The sequence below is a fragment of the Pantherophis guttatus genome, chromosome 6, assembly GCF_059756535.1.
Source record: "Pantherophis guttatus breed Tessera chromosome 6, ASM5975653v1, whole genome shotgun sequence".
Lineage (NCBI taxonomy): Eukaryota > Metazoa > Chordata > Lepidosauria > Squamata > Colubridae > Pantherophis > Pantherophis guttatus.
Window position 1 is genome coordinate 47,844,546 of NC_142068.1, and position 27,689 is coordinate 47,872,234.

At 38.8% G+C, this 27,689-nt stretch overlaps 2 protein-coding genes and 1 long non-coding RNA gene across 4 annotated transcripts in view; 1 reads left to right on the top strand and 2 right to left on the bottom strand.

Moving 5' to 3' along the window:
• Positions 1–60: 60 nt before the first annotated feature.
• LOC148113106 (uncharacterized) lies at positions 61–5,790 on the bottom strand. The gene is made up of 2 exons (XR_015728635.1): positions 5,623–5,790; positions 61–826 (listed from the first exon to the last, which is right to left on the bottom strand). It is a non-coding gene; the product is annotated as an uncharacterized LOC148113106 (long non-coding RNA).
• Positions 5,514–27,689, top strand: part of BORCS7 (BLOC-1 related complex subunit 7) — a 36,979-nt gene continuing 14,803 nt past the window's right edge. The window contains exons 1-2 of one of the 2 annotated variants that reach the window (XM_034439983.3): positions 5,514–5,594; positions 6,079–6,167. The gene's annotated coding sequence lies outside the window, so the exon portion shown is untranslated. The remainder of the gene's footprint in view (positions 5,595–6,078; positions 6,168–27,689) is intronic. The other variant, XM_034439984.3, reaches the window with a different exon arrangement.
• Positions 12,970–27,293, bottom strand: CYP17A1 (cytochrome P450 family 17 subfamily A member 1). Its single transcript, XM_034439982.3, has 8 exons — positions 26,916–27,293; positions 24,471–24,609; positions 20,498–20,727; positions 20,310–20,396; positions 19,213–19,425; positions 17,076–17,245; positions 16,891–16,994; positions 12,970–16,479 (listed from the first exon to the last, which is right to left on the bottom strand). Exons 1-8 carry the CDS (start codon positions 27,222–27,224, stop codon positions 16,202–16,204), a joined length of 1,530 nt encoding a protein of 509 aa, XP_034295873.2. The 5' UTR covers positions 27,225–27,293; the 3' UTR covers positions 12,970–16,201.

Consider the following 27,689-nt stretch of genomic DNA (forward strand, 5'->3'; position numbering starts at 1 on the left):
GGGTAAGTTTATTTTAACTTGTTTTTTTAGACTTATATATTGGCTCTATATAAATTGTGATTGTGTGTTTTTGGAATAACTTTATAGCACAGTTGCTCTATTATAAAAACAGAATGCATCGTGGTTTCATATTTTTCTATGGGAAATCCTTTTTAGGAACAGCATACAGCACCTTTGAGCCACACCCCTTTCACATGTTTCTGAGTAAGCTGTAGTATGAATTTAGGAATCAGGTTACTGGTTGTTTACTTTTTTTAACTTCAGGTTTAATAAATCGTTATAAAATTGGGCCTCAAGTTTGGTCCTGCTCAAAGGAGTTAGGGGGGAAAAAGGAATGGTGCAGAAGGAATGTGAGAAGGAAAGCATAGGGAAGCATTTTTTAAAAATGTTTCTAAGATGGAGTGTTTTCCTTCCTGCACTCTGCTGCTGTTCTCAGCATTTGTTCTACTTTATAGATCTCTCTGGGGCAAGTCAAAGTATAGGAGGGGTACTGGAGACAGCAGGAACTAGTAGGGTTGATTTGTACCAGGATGCCATGTGTTTTCTTCTCTTTGGGGTGGGCCTCCCATTTAAATTATAATGCCACATCATCCCTCTTACTTGGGCCATCCTTCTCTGTATGGAAGATGCATGGGATATTCTGATGTTTCTCTCATTCTTTATATTTCAGCTTGATCCAACTACATGCATACAGAACTGGTTGGCTGTGCAAGGGTTTTGTTCTCCATCTTGCCTCTCATGACAATTTATGGTCAGAGTGCTTTAGCTGTTTTTCCTTGTTAAAAAATTCCTGTTTCTTGCTGCTTTCACAGCCTGGCATCTTTTCCTGTAAAATATTTTTAAAAAGAAAAACCTGTGAGGGTTTGGAAAGGCAAATAAAAGGAGGTCCTGTGTATTTTTATAAAGTGATAGCAAAACCAAAACCAAAACCAAATATTTTTGACATGGCTTCTTTCACTACATAATAGAGGCAGAGAAAATTACATTGTTGTTTTGTAAAAAGTTAATGGTTAACTTTAGTCATAGTTAATCAAAGCCAAATGTGAGGAGTGAATTGTGTGATGTGACTTACTTGATTTTGAATTAATAATTTTATAAATCTAGCCTTTGGATTATAAACCATGATTTATGGCTTGGCAGAAGAGTATGAAATTAGTAGCCAGAAGTCATGTAACATTTTGGGAGAAAGCTAAGAACTGCAATACGCATATTGGTAATTCTAAGTGAATACTACTGATGGATCAAGACATGATTTCCCATTTTTCATGGTTTTACAAGAGTTTGGGGTATTATTTATTATTGGTGGTGGACATGTTCTGAAACTGTCTGGAATCACAAAAAGCTTAGGAGACTGCAGAATTAACACCAATAAACAGCCAAGCAGACAACAATACCCCAATCAAGGAATTACCAAAAAAACATTCCTATCACACTGGCAGGGCAAGTTATTGTATATTGTATATTGTATATTGTATTGTATTGTATTGTATATTGTACAGGGAGGAACACCACACTCACACTGATGATGTTAGCTAGTACAGTAATGAAATGTTTTCAGCAAACAACCAAGCTCAAAGAGCATCAAGGAGTTCCTGGTTCAACCTCAGCCTATACAGACTGATTAGCAACATTGATGTGGATTCCTGAATCGGTGGCTAAACTTTAGGCAGCTACTGTAATATACCTAAACTGGAAAAGCAGCAAGTAAGGACCCAAAAAAATTAAATAATTTGATTCAGTATCAATCTCTGACTCAATTTAATATGTGAAACACTCCAAGATCCAGTAAAAGAGAACTCTAAATAGATCAATTTATTTCTGGAATTGCATATGCTTTACTGTACTATTTCATTTTCAGTTTATATGTTGTCTTACTGGAAGTTTCAAGGTGACACACACAGTCTCATTAGTGTACTGCTGTAATATTTGGGGTGAAAATAGTTTGAAAAGTTGCCGAAAAAAATTCCTATCTCTTTGCTGCCATCTAGTGGCTACCTGTATTTTTGTAATTAAGAATTGGTATGTATATATCTCATTTTTGACACAAAAGCAGGCATACTGATTACTGAGGACACTAAATGCACCTTGTTTTCATGGAAGCGAAAACTGGGAAAGGAAACTTGGTTTTCCAATTCCCTCTCATTGGAACATTCTACTTCAAAAGAGAAAGCCAGTTTGTGATGCTGGAAACCTGGTTTCTTGCTATATTTTCTGATCAAGCCTTACTTTTAGAATTTTATCTTAAGAAACCAAAGAACCATGTCTTAATCAAGTCTATCCTTTCTGCAACAAGCTACAAAATGTAAAATTAATGGTTGTCTCATTGTTTAAATAAGTCATTTCATGATTCCAAATTAGAAGTTATTTTAAAATGTTTACAAATGTTACCAATTAAAGTCAATAACGAAAACCAAAAGTTCAAGAGAACTTTTGGTATTAAGTTTTCCAAAGGTCACTTACACAGAACCGTTTTAAAAATAAAAGGGCAAATTAAAACTAAAGCAGCACTTCTGATTAGCCATGCAGGACTTCCTGCTGCTAAACAAACTACGTTATCAGAATTTGTGCTACTCTAAATCAGTTTTGCATAGAACACTTATGTCAGAAGGAATCAGAGTTATAAAAAGTATTGTTTAAACAAGTCAAAGATCTAAACTTTTCTAAAGTTCTTTGGCAGAGACAATCTAAAACATTAATGGGAATATACTGTAAGTGGTGGTTATTGTGAATATAAAATTAATACTTCAGTTGAATGTCCAGGATGGCAGGATATATTCCCCCTGCCCCTCGCTTCATTATTAAAAGTTTCCTTTCATGAAGATGAAGACTCTTTAAGAAATTTGCTCAGTGGAAAAACACTATGTTTAGATTAAAAGATTTCATTTTTAATAGAACAAAAATAAAAACAAGCAAGAGTCTCTTAGCACAAGGGTTCCCATCTACTAGGCTGTGAGCTGTTTGGAACCGGACCGTGGAAGCAGCGTGTGTGTGCGTGCAGTCACTCTTGCAAATGGAGCACACTTGCCAGCTGCTCATGCGGAACCATCCCCTCTCTACCCATTTGGTCTGCAAAGCCAAAAAGGTTGGGGGATTCTGTCTTAGCATACAAAGTTCTACATTTAATTGGTTTCAATTATCTCCAAATAAAAGTGCTACAATAACAACAAGAAAACTACAGAAACAAGAATCAAGCATTGAAAAACTTGACTAAATTTGAAAATCTTATAATTCAACATACTGAATATTAGGTGAAATTTATAAATTATTACTGAAGTATGATTTAGAATCTGAAATATTAAGGGCCACATTAAATATTAATTAAATAAATGCAGAATCTAAACACAGTTATAGAGATACGATACAGGATTTGTAGTGGAAGAATACTAAATTTACTTTGAACATCATATTTAGATTTGGTACAATTGGTTCTACTGCTGGTATATTATTCTAGTCTTGATTGAATAATTTATTTTCCAAAAAACTGCTGGAAATGTAGCAAACGATTTGGATCCCTTCTTCCTAAATTGTGATACTGTTATAAACTTAACAATACTAGAAATTGATACATAGTAGAATGGCACAGATTTTGAAAGCTGAATTTCACTACTGCTGAGATATTTGTATTAAATTTCACTAAACCGTATATTTGTTCAAAGTACACTGAAGTAGCATTCTATGTTGACATTCTTCGGAAGAATGGCTAATTAAATTGTGGGAGCATGGTTTGATACCTCAAATAGTTTCTTAAATTAAAAAGTAAATCTGATAATTTAATTCTGACTGGAAACTGTTGTAGGTAATCCTTGGTTAATGAATACTTGTTTCAGCAGCCTTCAAAGTTGCAACTGCTAAATGAAGGGTACTTATGACTGGTCCTCAAAGTTCTGGCCATTGCAGTACCCCTGTGGTCATATGATCACGATTCAGGTGTTTCAACCAGCTTGCATTACATAACCTTGTCTCCCTTTTCTACCCACACTTGCACTGCAGCATCCCTCCCTCACCCACCCCCATAATCCATAGCACGCACTCACCCAAGAGCCTGCATGTGCCATCCAGGATTTGTGAAGATCTGCCTTATTGACTTTGCTTGTTGGAAACTATCAGGAAATTGCAAGTTTCAGTCCCATGAAGTCCTTAATTAACAACCCATGATCCCCAATTAACAAAGACAAACCACATTGTTAGCAATAGAAATGATTCTGATCCCAGTTGCTATTGTTAAGTGAGGACTAACTCTGTTGGATTATAATATTATATATGGAGTTGTTCCACATCTGAAATTTGGGTTTTCTTAGCTATAGAATTATACCTTAATTTGATCTATAACTTAGTATTGACCTAAGGTGGTATTTAATGTTATAGTATTGAAAATATAGAGAGCTCTAATTTCTAATCTTTTTGTTTCTCTCCAGCAAATATCCTCTTGACATTTTTATATACATGTCCTTGCACTCACTGTGGTTGACAAAATGTGAGCTTCAGCAAGCCACAGCTAGGTGATAGAATCCTGAAGCTGAATTATGAGAATTTAACCTGTGATGCAGCTGTTAGGGATATAAATACTGATACAAGTGATTCAGCACGATCTTGACTGTCCTGTAGATTAACATTCCATCAGCAAGATTTCAGAAAGAGTGTTTACCAGCTCAAGGAACATCCAAGGTCACTAAACATAAGCCAAAGAGACATCTGAATATTAAACCTAGAAGAATATATTCCATCTCAATTGAGATAGTAAAGAAATGTGCAAAATAAAAGATGCAAATGTTAATGGCACTTTTGGGAAAAAAAACATAGAAACTAGAACATAGAAACTAGAAAGAAATGAATCTGTTTTTTACATTCTTAGCAATAAATATGCCTTTTTATCCGATGTTAATGGTCCAAGAGAAGCAGGCTTATCATGAGAAAGGTACACCAGGAAGGCATTTAAGCGATGGAATTTAAGCATCTTACAGAACTGTGACGAAGAACATGAATATGTTTGGATATATAAATGAAAAGAAAAATTGCAAAAGGGGACATCAGCCATTGAGTGTAAGGCATTTTTTTTTTTTGCCCATGCCGCTCTAAGTTGAAATAGACACCTAGGCTGATTTTAATTCAAAGAAGTCAGCTATCTTTTTCTCTGCTACATTTTAAAATGGTGATCATGAAATCACCAAGGCAAATTTTCTCATTTCTCCACATTATATGACATTTTGGATAATCTTCTCAAAGGTTCTGTTTGTTCTGCACTTAAGATTTTAACAGCGTCTTCCCACCTTTACTCAGCAACTTTATGCTGTTCATTTAGCATATTGTCACCTCATTCCCTTAAAATGGAGTCACGCATACTGAATTATATTTCGACTCTAATCTGTGGATGTAGTGATTAAATGGAACAATGAGGGAAGAGTTTATTGCAATTCAGAGCAGGATCAGCTGAGAAATAAATACAGTGGTACCAGCGCTGGGTTGCCCCGTAGTAAAACCGGCGGGAAGCTCCGCCCACCGACCCTGATGACATCAAAACGCTTTTGCGCATGCGCAGAAGAGCGCACGCGCTGGCTTCGCTCGCGTGCGCCGCCCGCTGCAAACCGGTAGTAAAGGTAAGTAGAACCCACGCCTGAGTGGTACCTTGGTACTTAACTGCTTCAAAGCTTGTTGAATTTGGTTTTTGACACGAAAATGTTGTCCTGGTACTCAGCGTTTGTGTGGGACGTGACGTGCTGCAAAAGGAAGTGGGGGAGAGCTGCAGAAGGCAGCTAGGAAGTCAGCCATGCTAGGAAGGTCGCTGCAAAAGGAAGCGAGGGACAGGCACAGAGGTTGGACAGGAAGTAGGCAATGCGAGAAAGGTTGCTGGCATAGGAAAAGGGACAAATGGGAAGTCCTTCCCAGCCAAAACAAAAGGGTCGTGCTAAGTCACATGGTTTCTTTGGTGCTCAACCTTTTTAGTACTTGTGCCTCCCAGAACCAATTAAGGACGTGGTACCACTGTCGTGATACAGATACTTGCTTTTGCAGTAACATTCTTTCAAATTTCTGAAACTGCATTTTGATGCACAAATTTATATCTTTACTATGTGTACACAGGTGGTCCTCATTCAGTGATAACTTGAACTAGTGACAACACTAAACTGATTGGTCCTAAAAGTTTCAGCTGACAGCATTCCCACCCTCAGGTAATCACAATCTGGGTGCTCAGCATCTCACTCCTTGCGTCACAACCTGTATGATCCTTGTTTAATAACAATAATGGCAGAATACCAGAACTGCCATTGCTAAGCAGTGCAGTAACATGATGATCATACTTTATGATTTCAATGTTTAGCAATGGAAATCTTGGTCCCAATTATCATTGTTAAGCTAAGCTTACCTGTATAAGTGTTTATAAATCCCAAGAGTTTAGTCTTTTGATTATGGTCATATATAAATATAATTAACACAAACCTGTGCTACTTTATTGCAGACTTTCTTTTATATCTGTTTATAACCACTGCAATTTAATAATAGCTGAAGAATATGGTTTTGCAGTATACAGATGAATTAAATATTTTTTTTTATTTAAATGGAAAATTGTCTAGCATTGCTGTGAAATTTAAACACTAAACATGTCTAAATATGTGTGTGTGTGTGTGTATGTATATATATATGTCACATGTACATTTTTTGCAGTTTGGTGTTTAATAGGCCTTTGTGAGGAAATATTTTTATATCACCAGGGTCAACCCTGTAGGTAAGGGACACCATCAGCTTAAAATTGAAGCAATTCAGTATGCTTTGTTTGTTTGTTTGTTTACTCTGTTTTATGCATGGAATTCTACTGGTTTTCTATTGCATTTTATGAATGCTGTGAGAAACTCAAGGGTTCTGGTTTTAGAGTGAGATAGCAGTGCCAAACAACAAAAATAGGAATTCAGACTGCAGTCCTCACCATTTTAATAGCAACAGAAAAAACATGAATGAAACAGAAAAAAAGCCATTCACAGAGAAGAACACTTTCATACCATCATTCTTGCCACTGCCCAATCCCTCAGAAGCAGCTTTAAACCACCCCTCAATGTCTTTACAGCTGTAGACTTTGAAATGCTGAGGGAGAATGCAAAGGAACACCATTTGGTTCAGGCCTCAACCCAAATTCCACAGTTCCTGAAGAACAAAAACCACCCTCACTCTGCACAAAGTTGAAGAGCATAAATTGCTAATACCCACCTATCCATTTTTTAAATTCAGGCTACTGCATGTCAACTTCTCTGATCATAGGCCAAAAAAAAAAAAAAGTTTGCTTTACTTTAAAACTGCCAAGCCACCTTTCCCCTCAAAGGACTATTGAAATAATAGTGTGTGACTGAATGTCAGATGCTCAGAAGAAAAGTTCTTGGCAATTGGATGGTAATCCATCCACAAATAGAACCTACATTAAATTACACTGGGGTTGTATTTTTCCTGAACTTCTGAAAACACTCTACGAAAATACCCAAGGACTTCTCCAAAATTCAGGAAAATGCTGCTCTATAAATTAAAAAGTACACACAGAGAGCTTCTACCATAAATAATTATGCATGTACTGAACATATGTGTAGTAAAACATTAAAATCCAGGTTCTTCCTCTGCTTAAAGAAAATGCTGCCTTGTGCAGCATTGTACGTGGTCTGATCTTCCTTGTTAATCAGTAAACATGCTCTCAGTCTGTGTGGGTGTAAGCCAAGACTTTACATAAGATGTCCCACTTGTTTTGTCAACATAATCTTTGGTCAACTGCTGCTATTTCTGATCTAGATGATTTGCTATCTGGAAGTCTGAAACCTTACCTGGATCTGTCTCAGCACTTGGCAAAAAATAAGTTTTCTTCAACTCAGTACCCTGCTAGCGATCGTCACTCCCAAAATTCCTGCCTAGCCACGCAGAGTACAAGTTTAGGGAAGGCTTAGTCAGAAGCCGAATCATTGGAAGCTACATTACATAACCTTATGTTCCTTTCCAATGAGAAAACAGTTTCATATTGAAACATATTTTCAGTCCTGAATGAAGTGGGACCATATCTTAGAAAATATGAAGGCCATGATAAATATAAGAAACCACATACAACATTTAACAAGCTTATGAATTATTTAACCAAGGGCTAAACTCTCTCTATGGATTAGATACTGTTGCTAAAAAAATCAAAATCAATGAATTTTGTGTCATTGTTATGGGAATATTTACTTAAAAAAACATAATATATCTGTCATTTTGTTTTATCCCAAAGGTGCTTTTTCAAAAGGGAACTGGACTTTCTGCTTTTTCTTTGAAGACATTTCACTTTTCATCCAAGAAGCTTCTTCAGGTCTTGGATGAGAAGCTAAATGTCTTCAAAGAAAAAGCAGAAAGTCCAGTTGCCTCTTGAAAAAGCATCTTTGTGACAACCATGACCTGGATGACTGAGAATCTCCATAGACATTTTATTTTATTATGTATATCTCCATATAAAAGTTAAGAAAAGGGATGAGCATTTGATTCTGATTCTATCCACATTTAATTAAAGCACACAAGGAGCTAAGACTGTCAAGACAGATAATAACATGATTCTAGATCCGTGATGGTGAACCTATGGCACGCGTGCCACAGGTGGCACGCGGAGCCATATTAGTGGGCACGCCAGCTCAGCTCTGGGGCGCATGTGCGCGCCGGCCAGCTGATTTTCGGGCCTTCTGGGCCCACCAGAAGTAGGGAAACAGGCTGTTTCCTGCCCCTGGAGGTCCTGGGGGAGGTGGGGAAGGCCCGTTGTTTTTTCTTATCTGGCTCCAGATCCTCTCTGTGTATCTGGGAACGGCAAAAACAGCCTTTCCCACTTCCTTGGAGGCCCTATGGAGGCTCAAAGGGCCCATTTCCCCACTCCCGGTGGGACAGGAAGTGACGTTTTTTCCTCTTCCCAGCCTCCAGAGACTCCTAGAGAGGCTCCTACAGACTCCTAGAGAGGCTCCTAGAGACTCCTAGAGAGGTTCTGGAGGCTGGGGACAGCAAAAAATGTCACTTCCTGTCCCACCGGGAGTTGGAAAATGGGCTTTTTCAGCCTCCGTAGGGCCTCCAAGGGAGTGGGAAAGGCTGCTTTCGCCGTTCCCAGATACACAGAGAGGATCTGGAACCAGGTAAGAAAGAAAAACGGGCCTACCAGGCTATCATGTGCCAGGAGCGGGAGGGGGGAGGGGGTTGCGCACACATGCGCCTGGGCACGTGCGCGCGTGACCCTCCCCCGCCCCCCCCTCCTGGCACGCGATGGCAAAAAGGTTAGCCATCACTGTTCTAGATATTCCACTGCGCACAATGCTGTGTACATGCTGACTACATTAACACAGACTGGGGAGGGACAAATTTTTTTCAGCCTCAGAGGTCTTGTCTATAGACTTAGGGGATGGACAATTCTATCAGTTGCAGTTGAGCTGCTCTAGCAGAGGGCTTGCTTGTTTTATGCACGGAAACGGCATTGGTCGCATTGGTTGATGATCTCTGGAGGGCTCGGGACAGGGGTTGTTCCTCTGTCCTGGTCCTATTAGACCTCTCAGCGGCTTTTGATACCATCGACCATGGTATCATGGAAGAGTCGGCTGGAAGAGTTAGGGGTGGGAGGCACTGTGTTGCGGTGGTTCTCCTCCTTCCTCTCCGAACAGTCGCAGTCAGTGTTGGCAGGGGGGCAGAGGTCGACCCCGAGGCCCCTTGTATGTGGGGTGCCACAAGGGTCGGTCCTCTCACCCCTTCTGTTCAACATTTATGTGAAGCCGCTGGGTGAGATCATCCGTGGTTTCGGGGTGAAGTACCACCAGTACGCTGATGACACCCAGCTGTACATCTCCACCCCAGACCACCCCAATGATGCCCTTGAAGTGATGTCCCGGTGCCTGGAGGCTGTATGGATCTGGATGGGGAGGAACAGACTCAGGCTCAACCCATCCAAGACCGAGTGGCTGTGGTTTCCGACATCCCGATATAGTCAGTTGGTGCCATCTCTGACTATTGGGGGCGAGTTGTTGGCCCCCACGGAGAGGGCTCGCAACTTGGGGGTCCTACTGGACTCACAGCTGTCTTTAGAAGAGCACTTGATGGCTGTGGCTGGGAGGGCATTTTATCAGGTTCGCCTGATTTGCCAGTTGCGTCCCTTTCTGGATTGGGACTTGTTAAATATGGTCACTCATGCCCTCATCATTTCCTGCCTGGACTACTGCAATGCTCTACATGCGGCTCCCCTTGAGGAGTACCCGGAGGCTCCAGCTGGTCCAGAATGCAGCTGCGCGGGTGGTTATGGGAGCGACGTGGCACTCCCATGTGACCCCCCCTGCGCGAGCTGCACTGGCTCCCGGTGGTCTTCTGGGTGCGCTTCAAGGTTTTGGTACCACCTTTAGAGCGCTCCATGGCTTAGGACCAGGGTATCTACAAGACCGCCTTCTGCCACCAGTAGCCTCTCACAGATCAGTACACTCCCATAGAGAGGGGCTCCTCAGGGTGCCATCGGCCGAACAGTGTCGACTGGTGGCCCCCAGGGGGAGAGCCTTCTCTGTGGGGGCACCCACCATCTGGAACGAGCTCCCCCCGGAGGTACGGAGGATCCTGGATCTGCGCACTTTCCGCCATGCCATTAAAACATTTCTATTCCAGCAGGCCGGCCTGGCCTAACTTCTCTTTTAAATTGTTTTTAAAATTTTTAAAATTTGTAAATTTTAAATTTGTCTTATGAATTTGGGGTGTTTAAATTCGTTTTCCGGGCCAATTATTTAATTGTATTTTAATGGTTTTTTAACATTTGTACTATATGTATTTTATTTGGCTGTTCACCGCCTTGAGTCCTTTGGGAGTAGGGCGGTATACAAATTCAATAAATAATAATAATAATAATAATTTTACATAACAGGCAGAGAGAAAAAAATAATGCAATATTGAGAATCTGTATTATTGCATGCATACAGCAATCCCAGCAGTAGGCTAATTTGTATTTCATACGGATAAGACTCGGTTGTAAATAGTAATGCATTGGCACCCTCTAGTGAGTTCCAGAGTAATGACGTATGAGGAATTGTGAAAAAGAGTTTAATATGCTGAACAAATGTTGAGGGAGACAGCTTAATCCTTGTTAATCCATAATCTAGCACGGTTGACTACGTGTGACAGAATGTGGCTTCTCCTCCCAACATTTGGCAATCGCACTGAAATATGGTTTGATGTCATGGTTGCATGTGTTCACATCCATTTTCCATAATGGAAGCTCACTGCATGCTCACTGCGTGACTTTGGGCCAGTCTTTTAACTGTCAGCTCAGCTTGTCACAAAGTAGTTGTGGGCAGTGGTGAAATCCTCCACGGTTTGCCACCAGTTCGCTGCCCAGGCATGTGCGGTGCGTGCCAAACAAGCGCTGTGCGTGCATATGCAGTGTGCACCTAATGCCCACTGTGCGTGCACGCATGCACAGTGTGCACCAAAGGTGCGCTTCACACGGAAAAAGGATGCTTAACAAGGTAAGTAGAACAGTGAGGGGGGAACAACTGTGCCACACTATTTAGATTCGCTAGAAAGCAGGATTTCCTGCTTCTAGCTAGTATAAATTGTGCAGCACAGCTGATCATCGGAAATACCGGATCAGACCAACCAGTAGCTTTTATCACTACTGGTTCACCCGAACCAGTACAAACCAGTAGGATTTCACCACTGGTTGTGAGAAATGTGGAAAAGAGTGATATGATGTATGCAACCTTTTGCTTCTGGAGTAATAGAGGAATATACTTTTAATAAATATGTGAAATGTTACCAACATTGTGAATGCATTGAAAATTAACTGGGAATAATTTTGGAGAAGTCAAAGATTATTAAATTAAAGACAGTTGTTTCAATATTTAAAATTTGATGTTTTACTGAGAGAATACAGAAAACTAGTGTAGATATCTGGCTTAAGCTCATGTTCAGTTAATGTACTGTATTTACGATCTCCATTATTTAGTTAAATATTAAGAGTATTAGTAATATGAAAAATCCCCAGCATTTTTGTAGTCATGCACCTTGTACCTTGTGCTTGTATGGTCAAAGCAGGCATGCAGCTCCATCGCATTCCTCTCCGTTGTGTCCAGAGAAACACGCTGTAAAAGAAAGCCTTCTCGTGAGTTCAAACTTCTCAAACTCACGAGAAGGCTTTCTTTTACAGTGTGTTTCCCTGGACACAACGGCAAGGAAAGTGATGGAGCTTGAAAGGTAAGACCTGTGTCCCGCTTCTCGCCTGCCCCACCTGCCACCCCCAAATTGCATCCTTAAAGGAGGCGGGTGGCTAAGCAAGGGGCAGGAGCCCTGCCATGCCCAGTGAGGTGGGGGGGGAGAAGAGACGGCAAGGAGAGCCATGTCTCGCTCCATGCGTCTTGCTTCTCCCCCACCTGCCACCCCTCTCGATAAAGAGACAGTGGGGAAGGCAAGCAGCCAGGCTGCTGTTGCCTTTGGGGTAGGATGGGACATGTTGGGCTGCTCGGACGGCGCGAAGAACAGGGATAGGAGGGCATATCCCTCCTTTTCCCCCCTCCGGCCTCGCCGCCTCAACTCATTTTGATTGCACAGCAAGCAACCAGAGGAAATGGCGGAAATGGCTGCACATGCGTGTAAGTTGATTGGAGGGCTTATTTTGTGGGGGTGGCTTATATTATTGCATGTGCTGAAAAGCCCGATTGAGCTTATTATCTGGACATGTCTTATTTTTGGGGAAACGCGATATGTTCTAAACCAGGCAAATGCTCCATATTAACTTTGCTGAACTCTAAATTTATTTATGTTAGCTACTTACAGCACCAGCTTATATATCTGTAATTGGAAAAAAAAAGAACCAATTAAATGCAATTGTGAAATGTAGTAATTTTAAAAAGGCAAATAATTCACATCCTTTGACAATATTTTTTGTTCCATATTTCAATTTCTCCTTTCTTTATATTCCTTGATAAAAATAATAGACAAAACTAAGATGTGAATTAAAACACATTAAACTCAAAGGGCTTTACTCTTTATTAACCTTCATCTGAATGAACAATGTATTTTATAAATCAGGTGTGGATATTACTTTCAACTTTAGATATTGTTTTTCTATTATTAAATTTCTATACCACCCATCTAATCTAAATGATCCTGGATGGTTTACAAACAACATAATAAAATGATATAAAACAAGATTATAAAATTATATTCTTATGTTACAATACAAAGTAAAATTAATAGGATTTAGAATAAAAAATATATTGCATAGCCTTTCAAAATCGATGGTTGAAGGCCACTATAACAATAGCAAAATTCTTCATTAATTATTTTAAGTATTTGCTAACTCAATTTCCAATAGCATAATTAAATATTTTTTGAAATTAAGTATTTTTGATAGAAATAGAAAACTTAGTTACATTCATTGACACTTAATAAGTCCACATTTAGTCAAAATTTGTATATACGCAAACCAGGGGTGGGTTCTACTTACCTTTACCACCGGTTCTCAATGGGATCGCTTGCCCCATAGATCGTCTCCTCTCCCCATCTCTCCCTCAGGCTAGCCCCACAGAAGCCTCTCCTATCCCCTTCTCTCCCAGGCTTGCCCCACAGAAGCCTCTCCTCTCTATCCCCTTCTCTCCCTCAGGCTTGCCCCATAGATCCTCTCCTCTTCCCTTCTCTCCCTCAGGCTGGCCCCACAGAAGCCTCTCCTGTCCTCTCCTCTCCCTTAGGCTGGCCCCATAGATCCTCTCCTCTCCCCTTTTCCCCCTCAGGCTTGCCCCATAGATCCTCTCCTCTCCCCTTCTCTCCCTCAGGCTGGCCCCACACAAGCCTCTCCTCTCCCTCAGGTTAGCTCCACAGAATTCTCTCTTATCCTACCCCCTTCTCTCCCTCAGGCTGGCCCCATAGATTCTCTCCTCTCCCCTTCTCTCCCTCAGGCTGGCCCCATAGATCCTCTCCTCTCCCCTTCTCTCCCTCAGGCCTGCCCCATAGATCCTCTCCTATCACCTTCTCTCCCTCAGGCTGGCCTCATAGATCTTCTATCCCCCTTCTCTCCCGCAGGTTGGCCCCATAGATCCTCTCCTCTCCCCTTCTCTCCCTCAGGCTTTCTAGCCCCGTCTCTCCATGAGGCTTGCCCCACAGAAGCCTGTCCTATACTATCCCATACTCTCCAGAGTTATTTTCAAGTTGGGAGGGGGAGTAGAACGTCTAACTAATTAGCATCAGAGCATGTTTTAATAATAGAGGAAATACTAATGCTCTGATGGTCATTTCGAAAAATCTTTTCTTAGTGAGCACCTAGAAGCCAAGGGGAATATACGTGGCAAATTTCAAGTTTGTAGGCTTTATGGTTCTGGAGATTCCGTGATTAATGCATGAGTGGTTTTTGCTTTTATATATATAGATTACAATACCTCTATGACTCTTAATTAATGGGCTTTTTTTTCAAATGTGTTTTCCCAGTGAATGACTTAAAGAGGAGACACTTTTCAATATTAATTAAGTGCTGCTTTGCTAGTCAAAGACTCCAATCTTTTAAAAATATCAAGCTTCAAAAGTACTACAGTTTAATTCTTTACAAATTATAGTAGTATGCAAAGTGGAAAAGTGTTAAAGGTATGGGTAACTTATTACATTTTGGCTGAGAACTTTATTAATATAAATACATTCTACTATATCTATCCTCTGTCTGAACATGTAAGAAAGAGGTATACCTGAATGTACTCACAGACATGCGAACAATTGGGTATAACATCTTAAGCATCTCCTGAAATATGCGTGCATTTAATATACATGATTATCATAGATCTATACTCTAGTGGATTCCACTTCCTGACCGGCTTTTGTTCTCTACTTTCATTCTACAATTGACTAAGAAATTTAATTGATATATCTGAGAAAACAACTGTTCCCATGTTATAATTCCCTCTTTCATTAGGGCAGTTAGGATCTTTGATTCTGTATTGATAATATGTATATGTATATGTGCTATATATGTGATGATTTCTATTGAACAAGATTATCCCATTGTCACATAGCTGCTAAAGCACAATGAAAATAAAGACTCCACCATTTATACATAGTGGCTGAGTAGATCAAATAACCAGTGAGTTTCTATTCCTGAAGATAGACTGAAATATGAATCTTCCAAGTTGCTATCCAATACACTATACTAACTGTACAACATTGGTTCACATATAGCCTCCTATTATACATTCCTTATATTATAATCTAGTTATATGCATATAGCTAGAGATAGGCCAGAGGAAAAGTGTTCATCACTTTGAGTTTTGTTATGTAGATAAAAGCTGACCCTCTTATCATAGAAACCTAACAGATTGTTTAGACAAAAATATTACTTGCCTCAGCTTACTTCAGATGAAATATTTTATGGCTATTTGTGAAATTACAGTATATTTGTAAAGTCATGTTTAGAAAATCAAAATGTTTGTCTTTCATTTTAATTTTATTTCAAATTAGAAAATTATTGTATATGTTCTATTGGTAAACAGACCTATTACACAGTTGAAAATGTGCTTCTTACCAATGCAGCCCAAATGTTCAAGGAATATGTATGGGATGAGTATAACACAAAGAATGTGTAATAGGAGGCAGATATGTAACAATACCATTTGGCAAAATGGAAAATATAACGGTTTTTGAAAAGTTCTAAATTGTTAATTGTTAATTCATGTGTGGAGAGTTCTGTACAGCATATCAGAAAAAAGAAATAGAGAAAATAATGTGTTCAAAAAAGTATGTCTAAGCTTATCCATCATGATCTCCTTAAGAGAATGTAGACAATAGAAAAATGGTATAGATGGTTGTGTTGCTTTTCTCACATTGCATCGTTCTAAAAAGAGGTGTTAATATTCTGTCTTTCTTGAAGATGGGCTTCAATCTTTTTTCTTGAATACATCTTTTTTTCTTGAAAATCATGATTTGTATTTTTTATTTCAAAATCTAAGGATTATGTGCAACAGTTTAGATGACCTTGCTTCTGAATATATAGGGAATTGTTGATGTTATAGCATTCCCCCATGGCAAAAAATACCATCCTACCAATTCTACCTTGCAACACCTCCAGTTTATTGGGAAAAATTGTTTCGAGTTCTAATGTCTTTTCTGTTTTGAACCTAGTGGATCCTGTTGTTGTATCTCTTAATCTAAACTTATCTTAACTTTACAGATTCAACTAAAAAATTATTTGTCTTCTATTAGATTATTTGAGACTCAAAAAGTATTATTGCTCTATTACTTTTTCTTTCCAAGGTTCTCGCAAAGTAGCATTTACTTTGTATTTTGGTACTTGAAGCACAACTCCAAATTTACCCTCTGGTTCAGGCAGTGTATCTCCCTCAGGAACACTGAGTGAGAATTTTTGCAAGATCCAGGCTATAAAGAGAAACAGCTCCATCTTGGCCAGGGTTTCTCCCAGGCAAACACGGATACCAGCCCCAAAGGGGAGGAAACTGGGTGAGGGAGAATAGATCCGGTTCCCATCCTCATCCAGAAAACGATCTGTGAGGCAAGAGCAGAAACATTTTCTAGAAAACATGGCAAACTCAATAATGAAGAATAGGAGTAGTTGGCTAGACATTCCCAAATTTATAATTAAACAAGGATTCTCTAAATATCCAAAATACTGTATTACATTATCACTCATGGTGGCAGTCTAGGGAAAAGAAATGTATATATACTGTAGTAGTTAAAATTGTAGCAAGGAAGGGTCATATTGGAGGAAAAAATTCTGATGAGCAGGAATCTGAAGAGAAGTTCTTTAGTAGGCTATTGGGTTGAGGAATGTGGCAGTGGGTAGAAAGTTAATAGAAATTTATGTTTAAAAAGCAGCCCTTCATGACAATAAAAGAATTTTAATGGCAAATCCCACTCATCCTTATACACACAGAATAAGAATGGTGGTACACCCACCTGGGTTAAATTTCCCTGGCTTATCCCACTCTTTCTCATCATGGTGAATGGACCACAGGTTGATTACAACTTCAGTTCCCTTGGGGATATGATATTCCCCAATGCTGCAGAGAGAAAAAACCCATTTTCTTTAGTGAAAGTCTTCTTCCTCATCAACTCCCACTATTGGAAATGATCCTCCTCACCTTGTATCTGCCAGTGCCTCATGAGGGATAAGAAGTGGCGCAACCGGGCGAATACGCAGAACTTCACTAATGGTAGCCTCCAGGTAATTCAAATGCTGTCGATCAGCAAGTACAGGATGTCTATTAAAACCAACTTTTTGATCCAGTTCCTCTTGGATCTTCTGTTGTACCTGGAGAAATGAGGAAGGAATCAAGCAGATTAGTTCATGACAGATGTGGAGGAATTGCCTTGTGACCTAGACAGTGGTTCAACAATGGGAAGAAATCAGCTTGAGTATTTTTAATCATAAAAATCATAAAACTCTGGAAACAGAAAATACTATTTGATTCCAAAACATTGTTTTTAGTCAGGACCAAAGACAGTCTTGCTCGGCATGCCTCAAGGCAATATTACCACACTGGACTATGTGGACTTTCACTTTAGATGGTGTCTCCCCTGAAATAAATCCAGAAACTTCAGGCAGTGAAAAATGTAGCAGAACAGGTGATCTAGGCCTCCCAAAATGCTGTTTTATCAGCCTGAATTGCAGGAGTTCCATTGGCTTTCTGTGATCTTTAGGATCAGTTTCAAGGTTTTACTAACCCTATATAAAATCTTTTATAGGGGGGGGGACCACCATACCTTATTGATGGTCTTACACCGATTTCCTCAAATGCATGAGGAAGGTGCTCTAACTCTTCTATGCAACCATAGATCGTGCAGGTTAAGTAGTTTCTGAGATTTGATCATTACAAGTAGAACAGTGGGGGGGGGTACAGCTGTGCCACGTGAATTAGATTCGCAAGAAAGCAGGATTTCCTGCTTTCTAGCTAATATAAATCATGCGACACAGCTGATCGTCAGAAATATTGGTTCGGACAAACCAGTAGCTTTTTTTTTACTACTGGTTTGCCCAAACCAGTAGCTTTTATTACTACCGGTTCATTTGAACCAACGCGAACCGGTAGTATTTCACCCCTAACTCAGAGTCTGCATTATATGAGATGGCTCCCAGTGGATTTCATTCTAAATTTTGATATGATTTCTGCAAATAAGGAATGTAGAATTATGATAGCTGAATATTTGATCCTTTATACATCAAAAAATACAAAGCTAAGGGACAAACAAATAAAAAACAGATTTGAAAAAATAAAAGGCTCAGGAAAGAAAAAGTGAAAGTGTCAAAAAGAAAGAGAGGAAAAGAAGGAAAACTGAAAAAGAATGACTTCCAACTTTCTTTGGTACAGATATAAGTAAAAAAATATATCAAACTCTTACTCTAAAATTAACATTTGTCTACATTATTTCCATAATCCCTTATTTAATCATCAAAGCCCAGATCAACATTTAATTTGTTTCTTACAAAAATAATGGTTCTTATCGCTGTAATCACTATTTGTTAACGAAACCACAACTGATTTATTTAATTGCACCAAATTCTAAATAAAACGAGAATGGAAAATCCTAAACTCTAGTGTAGACCCATGCTTCTCAACTTGGGCAACTTTAAGGTGCATGGACTTCAATTCCCAGAATTCCCAAGGCAGGATGAAGTTCATCCATCTTAAACTTGCCAAGACTGAAAAACGCTGCTCTACAGATAGGGATTTTTCCATTCCCCTTTTACTGGTTCCTACTTACTTATGAGCAATCATAATGCAAAATTCCCATTTCACCCCACAGTAATGATCATGCAAAATCCCCATTTCAAACTCACCCCACAGTAATGATCATGCAAAATGGGGCATGGGGGGCCGCATGATGCCCCCCCCGTAACCCATTTTGGGCCTGGAAAGTCTGCACCACCCTGAAAGCCAAGGGGCATGGCGCATGGGGAAACTCCTGGGAGGGGCGGGGCGGGGCCAGCCAGAGGTGGGATTAGCCGGTTCTCCGAACTGGTAAAAAAAAAATAACCGGTTCGCCTGAACTAGTCCAAACAGGTTGCAGCCCACCTCTGAAAAATATAAATAAAATAAAGGAATTCCATTAATGACCTCTGCTAATGACAATGTCTAAATGTGATGGAAAGAATCAGTTTCTCTTAATTAAGGATCTCAGTTGAAGAACTCAGTGTAGTTATCTGTTTCCTTTGTTCATATTACTCATAGTCAATACAATTCTTTCAGAGATAATAGGCAGGACAGGAGAAGCTGCTACCTCTGGGTAATATAGGAGATAGAGCACAATCCATTTCAACACAGTTGTTGTAGTCTCAACACCAGCTCCAAATATATCAGCCACTGTCATGAGTAAGTAGTCATCTGTTAGTTCTTGTTCACAAAATAGATGTTTATTGTTGTTCTCCATGTTCAATTTGGCCCTCAGAAGTGCATCCATTAGATCATTAACAGAATCACTGCTGAACGCTTCCTGGAAGGAGAAAATGGTGATGATGGTGATGATTGAAGGACACCACTAGGAAGATTATTTAGTGGATTTGCCTGCCATACTAGAGCATTTCCAATATGTATTTGTATGTTGAATTTTTATCACACTTTTCTTCCAAGAGCTCAAGATAGCATACATAGCACATTATTTGTGGAGCAAAGCAGTGGCTTCTCTTGCCTGGCCTCCACCTCATCCAGCATTGGCTTCTTCCCTTCTTTGTCCCAGAGAAACTCTTGAGCAGTATGGTTACTCAGGGGAGAGAAAAGAGACTTCAATCCAACCCAGCATTATGTTCGCTTATTTGCATAACTCCACCTACTATTTCTATAAACGATTTAATTTCCACAATCTCTGCCATTTTATAAAGCTAAAAAGCTCATAGTATATTAAAATTGCTTAAAAGATGAGATTGAGAAAGAGACTGATTGGTCAAAATTTATGCCATGAACATAATTCATTTACATTTACAAAACAGCGATGGTATGTATGTATGTATGTATGTATGTATGTATGTATGTATGTATGTATTTATTTATTTATTTATTTATTTATTTATTTATTTATTTATTTATTAGATTTATTTATTAGATTTATATTGCCGCCTATTCACCCATGACGACTCAAGGTGGCTTACAGAATATAAAGATGAAGAACACATAGCTGATATTGAATGAAAAAGGTTCAAATAAATGGTTCAAATAAATAAAGTATTTGATATTTCTCTTTGGCATTATTAGGGATCTTTATGGGAACAGAGCTAAGGCCACATGATAACTTTGATGCTACTAATAAAATCTAGTTTTTGTGATCCCCCATTATAAGGGATAGTATGATTAGCCTATAAATATCTAAATGTAGACACTTACTTTATGTTTCTCAAACTTCTGGTGTAAGAGCTTGTCCCTCATTTCAATACATTTCTTCAGCATAGCCAAATCTTTATTCGGGAAATACTGTGGTGGGCAGAAAAACAGCCATAATCACAATCTCTATCTTAATTGCAAATCATATTTTTTGTTTGAACTTTGTTTCTCACCTCCTTCAAATCTCTCACCTGAAGCCACGAGAAGATATCCACCATGCTCTGCTTAGCCACAGTGTCCACAATGCCTTGGCTATATTGAAGCATGGACTCAAACTCAGGATCTCCAAGCTGGTAGGATGAATTAAAACAAAGGGAGCACACTACATTTGTAACAGCACGTGTTAGTTCAGGACCCAGGTCCAAAGATGAATTCTCTGTAGCACTCAAAGTTGCACACAAAAAAGTTGCTTGTTGAGAGACTGGAAGAAAAGCACAAGAGAGCAAATCTATGCAAGAAGAAAGAATTCTTTTAGAAACAGGAAGAATGGAGACGGCAATTAGGGAGAAACAGAAATATACTGCTCAAAAAAATAAAGGGAACACAAGCAGAAGACATCCGAGATCTGAATGAATGAAATAGCCTTATTAAATACTTTGTTCTTTACATACAGTAGTTTATACACTGCTCAAACAACTAAAGGGAACACAAAACTACTGTATGTAATGAACGAAGTATTTAATAAGGCTATTTCATTCATTCAGATCTCGGATGTCTTCTGCTTGTGTTCCCTTTATTTTTTTGAGCAGTGTATTTTAACCCAGGATATATACCTGTAGATAGGTCCCCAAGATAACACTGATTATCCAGGAGATATCTTCCACCTGATTAATTTTTCACTGTGGACAAATCAATCACTTCCGATTTTAATGCCCCAGATATAATAAAGGCGAACTATAGTAAGGCTATGTTTACATGACATAGTGAACAACAAATGAACCAACCCTACTTAACTTTATGTGTCATTTTTTTTTCTTTTTACTACTCTTTAATCTCTTTGTTTCGGGGTGGAGTTGGGGCAACTAGGTGGAGCTGAGTGTTTAGTGGCCCCATGCCCTTCCTGATGCCTATGCAGATGTTTATCAGGGCTCTTTGGGCTCTGATAAACATCTGCCACTGCCTAGGATTGAACTCTTAACCTTCCAAGTGAGAGGCGAGTGTCTTCACCTCTAGGCCACTGTGCTGCTCTAATTTTATGTGTCATATGAACTCCCAAAATTGAATTAAATAAACCATTATTAAGTTACAAAAAGTAAATGTGCCATGTAATGTAGCCTAGAACATTTGATGGACATTAAGTTCTATTGAACTTTATTCTGCCTTACACAGTATAGCAGGGCTATGTGAAAATAACTTACAAGATTCCTAAACCTTTGCATAAAATTACTTTTCAGGACTGATGCAAAGATCAAAGAAAAACTTGTAAAGTGCTTTAATAATATTTTGACTACATTCTGACTTAATAATTGCAACTTACTCTATGTATGGCTTATTATCAAAAATTCATTTATTTACTTAATCTATTTTGACGCCACCAAGTTCAAATGAGCACAGTTTGATGCTTATACTGAAAGATTGATTATCAGATGCTTAACAAACACAATTTATGGTGTTTAAACTGTTTAAAATCCTAAATAGCATAGGTCGAGATTACGTAAATCACTGCTTCTTCTACTTCAAAATCTGAATAAGATCCACAGGAGAACTCCTTAAGAAATCCTCATTGCTAGAGGCCTGTATATATGGCATGTTGTTGAAAACTGAGTCTTGCCACCCCTTGTTATGGTATGGTATGACTTCAACTAGTCAGCTTTGCCATTTTCCAGGATAGAGTAACTTCATCCCATTTTCTTCCTTCCCTTCTTTCTTGTGGCATTTTCATTCAGTAGTCATAAGAAAAATATTCTAATTTTTATGCACTTGGAGTTCTACAAAATCTGTCAATACCTTCATCTTCTGTATTTTCTGTACTATATATATCCAGCGCTCAAGACAATTTAATTTGTATTAGTACAGTTAGTCCTTGACTTGCGACCACAATTGAGCCCAGAATTTATGCTGCTAAGTGAGAAATTTGTTAAGTGAGTTTTGTCCCATTTCACAACTTTTCTTGCCACATTTGATAAGCGAATCACCTCAGTTGTTAAATTAGTAAAGCAGTTGTTAAGTGAATCTGGCTTCCCCGTTGACTTTGTCAGAAGGTCGCAAAAATGACACTGGGACACTGCAAGCATCAGAAATATGAACCAGTTGTCAAGCATCCAATTGTAAATTAAGGGACCATGGGAATGCTGCAGTGGTCATAACTGAAAAATCTGCTGTGCAGAAATATATTGCAAAATCTACTGTTGCTAAAATGGAAGGCTGTTCAGGATTCTAATTGGTCATTACTCCAAAGCCAACAGTCACTTCGTATTCAATAACTAATGTGCTTGCTCAAGCGCATTAGCACTTGAGCAAGCACATTAGTTGAGCACTGCTTTCAGACCATTCTCTTAGGTCCTACTGAGCACTATCTTCTGAGGTGTTTTTTTTTTCTTTTCATTTTTTCTCAATACCGGCCTGAAATTTCTTGTGGTTTCCCACGCAAGCAACAACTAGGCCTGACCGTACTTATCTTTCAAGCCCAGACAAAGTTGCCCAGGGCCTGCCATTCACTGAGGTGACTTTCCAATAATTGTCCTCAACAGAAACTCATGTACCATCTTCCAAAGACAAATTTGGAGACTAAATTGAACTACTGGTAAATAATAACTTTTTAGTCAAACCATTGAATTTTTAAAGTAACTAAATATGGCATTGTGCTGTGTAATTTTTAAACTTATCTGATTTTGTATCAAGGGAAAATGATTTCTTACAACACATTTCCTTAGTCAGTTTGCAAGCATATGCAGATTTTCATCTCTAAGTGGAAGTGAAGGATGAAATATTACCGTGGTTTCCATTCCTAGCTTGATTTTTTTCCATTCCTAGCTTGATACTTTTGTCAAATGAAATTGAGTGGTGTTGTACTATATTCATTCAGGCAGGCTCTTTTGGTATGATGTGTGGCCAAGAGTAATAACTATTGTATAAAAGAATGCTCAGAATCACACTTTCTGTACCCTACGATCTTTCCCCTGCCTTAGATATACTGTGAAGCTATCTACAACATAAATATAACTCACTAATGCATACCTATGAAGGACAAAGGCATTTCAGTAAGTCTATAGCCCATTGCTCCAGCAACCATGTTTTTTTCTACTCATTGTTTGAAAATACAATGTATATCTTGTTTTACCTCCTCTTTTGCAGCTCTCAGAAAGAGCATCAACTTGCAGATAAATATTTTCCCAGGTAATTTCAGTATATAAAAAGGCCAGAGAAAGCAAAGTAAATTATTTTCTTTTCTTTGTGTTAACCAAGTATATTCATATAAGCAAACTGATCATATCAATGTCATAATTCTTACCTGAAATAAGTAAAAGTTTGGATTAAAACTATGATATCCATTCTACTCAAGAACAACTGTTATCCCAGAATAAACTAACTGCCAAGGTTATAAGATGCAGGCAGTTTTAAACTAAATGTAGTTACTTTCTTTGCTCATGTTTCAGATTATTATTGATTAGATTTTTTTCAGGTGGCTATAAATTTATATGACTAAACATTTGTTAGATGTTTGTTAAATATTTGTTATAAGTTTTTAGTTTTTCCATTTTTTTTAATCTACCTATCTTTTACACTTCCAGGACTTAAATATCTGTCCTGGATGCATACCACGTTATTATGCAGTTTAGGTTATTCTTCATGCAAACAATATAAATAAACAGTCTTTAAGATACATGCACTATGATAATGATGTATAAAATTTCCAGGATGGGAACATTGGCTTTCAAACAAAACACTCAATAGGCAGCCAACCAGTGTTGAAGCCTGTATCATAACACTTAAATTAGATGTGTCCAAAGGATAGGTTAAAAAAAAGTCAAGATAGTGGCCATAATTGCATGGTCTCAGCCACCATCCTGACTTTTTAAATCTAACCTGCAGGTGTCCTTGATTTAGATAATATGTTCCTTCAGCTGAAAATAGTAGGTTCAACTAATCTTCATTTACAAATACATTGCTAGTGTTTCTCTTCCTGGTTTGGAGCTCCTTCACTACTCTTTGTGGGAAACTCACTAGTTTTCTCCAGAGCCTGAGATCCTTCACCAAAGAGGGAAAGTGCAGAATGTACCATCTTGCGCTGAAATTTCCACATTGGGCTATAAGTAGCAAAGGCAATGTCTTTTCCATTCCGGGTCAACAAGTCTGTAGTAACCTAGGAGGATGCAGAGGAAGAGAAGAAATAACTGAGTTTTCATCAGAACACCTTATTATGCATTCAGTGAGATTATCATTTGATTGACATTTGGAAGGAAGAAAAACACAAGACATATATAGTATACCCCATCCTTCAGTCTCAAGAGACTATGGTCATGGGTCAGGACGTGGATTCACCTCCCTGTATTACAATCTGTGCACAAGAACTGGAGGTCGTCCATGACTTTGTGTACCTCGGCTCAACTATCTCTGACACTCTCTTTAGATACTGAGCTGTATAAATGTTTTGATAAAGCGGCCACCACATTTTCCAGACTTACAAAGAGAGTATGGCTTAATAAGAAGCTGACAGAACATACAAAGATCTAGGTCTATAGAGCCTGCGTCCTGAGCACACCCTTGTACTGCAATGAGTCTTGGACCCTCTACGCACATCAGGAGAGAAAGTTGAACACCTTTCATATGCGCTGTCTCCGACGAATTCTTGGCAACACCTGGCAGTACAAAGTTCCAAATAGCGCAGTCTTGGAACGTGCTGAAATTTCTAGCATGTATACACTATTGAAACAGCGAAGTCTACGCTGGCTGGGGCATGTCGTGAGAATGGCTGATGGTTGGATTCCGAAAGATCTCCTGTATGGAGAATTAGTGCAGGGAAAGCGCCTCAGAAGGAGACCACAGGTGCGATATAAGGATATCTGCAAGAGGGACCTAAAGGCCCTGGGAATGGACATTAACAACTGGGAAACCTTGACCTCCGATCGTTCAGCTTGGAGGCTATAGATGCAGCATGGCCTTCTCCAACTCGAGGCTAGAAACCAGAAGATTGTGAGTTCTAGTTCCACCATCAACTTCCAGAAAGCCAAATGGGTGATCTTGGGCTAGTCTTCTCTCACAGCTCTAGGAAGCAGACTATGGCAAACCACTTCCAAAATCTTGCCAGGAAAACTGCCAGGATAGTCCAGGCAGTCACCAGGAATCAACATTGACTGGAAGGGACAAAAAAAAAAAAAAAAGGAGGGGAGAGGGGGATCTCAAGATACACAGAATGAAGCACTTCTTCACATAATGTAGCACATTACAGGATTTTGTTCGCTTTGTTGATGTGATGGTAACCATCAAATAAGATGGATTTAAAAGACAGAGAAATTAATGAAAGCTATTTCAATGTGCTATTTCCAAGATAAGAGCAAAGGATAGTACGTGATTTGAAAAATCACGAGTCTGATGCCTCTTCTGTTCTTAACTTTGTGGCGGTTATGGAAAAACATATAATCTCTGCAGTCCAAATTTATAAACTCAGGTGCAAATATATTACCTCAGTGAGACCTAGAGCTAGCATAGAAGAAATAAGAGCAATATCTTTCCTGGTGGAGTTTGAACTACAGTGTGCTGTACACCATTATGAACTTTTGGAGAAATAGTAGGGTATTAAACAAATAAACAATAAATGGGAGTGAAACCATCTTCAATATGAACTATTTTGATCTGAGGTTTACCTATAGTTGGTTTTCTGAATAGGATGATCTCAGAGCAAAGAAAAATATTGGGTTTAATTCTTTAGAGAGAGCAGGTAAGCATTTCAAACTATATGTGTCTTTACACTACTTTTTCCATAAATATCTCTAAATTGGGGGTGGAGGACACATATCCAAGTGATGCATTTGAATGGCTCATAAAAAAAATTATAAATCACATAGCTGAAAGAACAATATGTCTTAATAGCAACTATATCCATATTCTAGTGTTATTTCTCAGTTTTTTTTCAGAATTCCTTGAAATAAATTATGCAGTCATGTAATATATTTTATAAAAACAATTACTTAAAGTATTCTAAAGTGATACAAGTCAACAGCAAAGAGACTGAAGAATACTTTCAAATAATAAGCTTATAATAAAATGATACTTGCATTAATTTATTAATTTGTTCTCAGTGCATTTTGGGAGTTTCAACAGCTGAATATTCGTTTCTAAAGTTTCTTAATAAATTATTCGGACAACCTTATCTAAGAAATTTAAATTAACTGAAATTTGTTTATTTCATTTGTAACTGTAACTCAAGATGGCAACCATACCTAATACTTCCTCCTCCTCCCTTTTCCCCACAACAACAACCCTGAGAAATGGATTGGCTTGAGAGAGAGACTAACAGGCTCAAACTTACTTGGCCAGCTTTCATGCCTAAGGCAGGATTGTAACTCACAGTCTGCTGTTTTCTAGGCCCTGGCATTGATTGAAGCTGTATCAAGAGCCAGAAACTAACTCCTAGCCTAGATTAGATATTAATGTGGATAGTTTGCTTACCATTCGAGGTCTGCCAGCAAAGATCTTCCCTTTTTTAAGTAGCACTTCCTTGGCATGAAGATAATCGTTGATCACTACTGTGTAATGGGAACCCATGTATAGGGAGAAGACACTACCGTATTTTTGCTGCAGACTGGAAAATAAGAGATGGGGCTGCTTGGAGCCACCTAAATGCAACAGGCTACCAATAACTGGCAGGGAGGGAAGGCTTCTGGGATACTTGAGCTTGGAGTCCAGCTTTCCTCTTGCTACTCTCCAGAATGACAGGACAGCCAGCATCAGGAACAAGCCAACCAAGAGAATCATCATTGTCTCTCAGGTGCCTGGAGAAATGGCCTGCGATCCAGAAAAAAAGAAGCCAAATGAAGGAGTCTCTCTGCATTAGCCTATATATGGACTTTTATAAGGGGTCCTAGCGACATCACCTTGCCTTGATGCTGGTTAATCTTTAGCAGATAATACAATCTGAGCAATTAGCCTTGCTGCCTGCCAAGAAATCAAGAGCAAGCTGCATCTCATTTGAACTGACCCGAACTAAATAAATCAAAAAAATGTGTGTCCTTGCAAGAAATACAAGGGTTTTTTTTTACTTTTCTTATACAATATTAACATTCATACTCTATATTTTTAAAAAGAGCCTCAATATTCCTAAAACTCCTCAGGATAACAACAGTAATAGTATTAACAATAAAAAGTACAAAAACAGAATGATGCAAATAGATACAATAATACACTGGCAACTAGCAATAAAAATGCATAATAGTAGGGGTATCC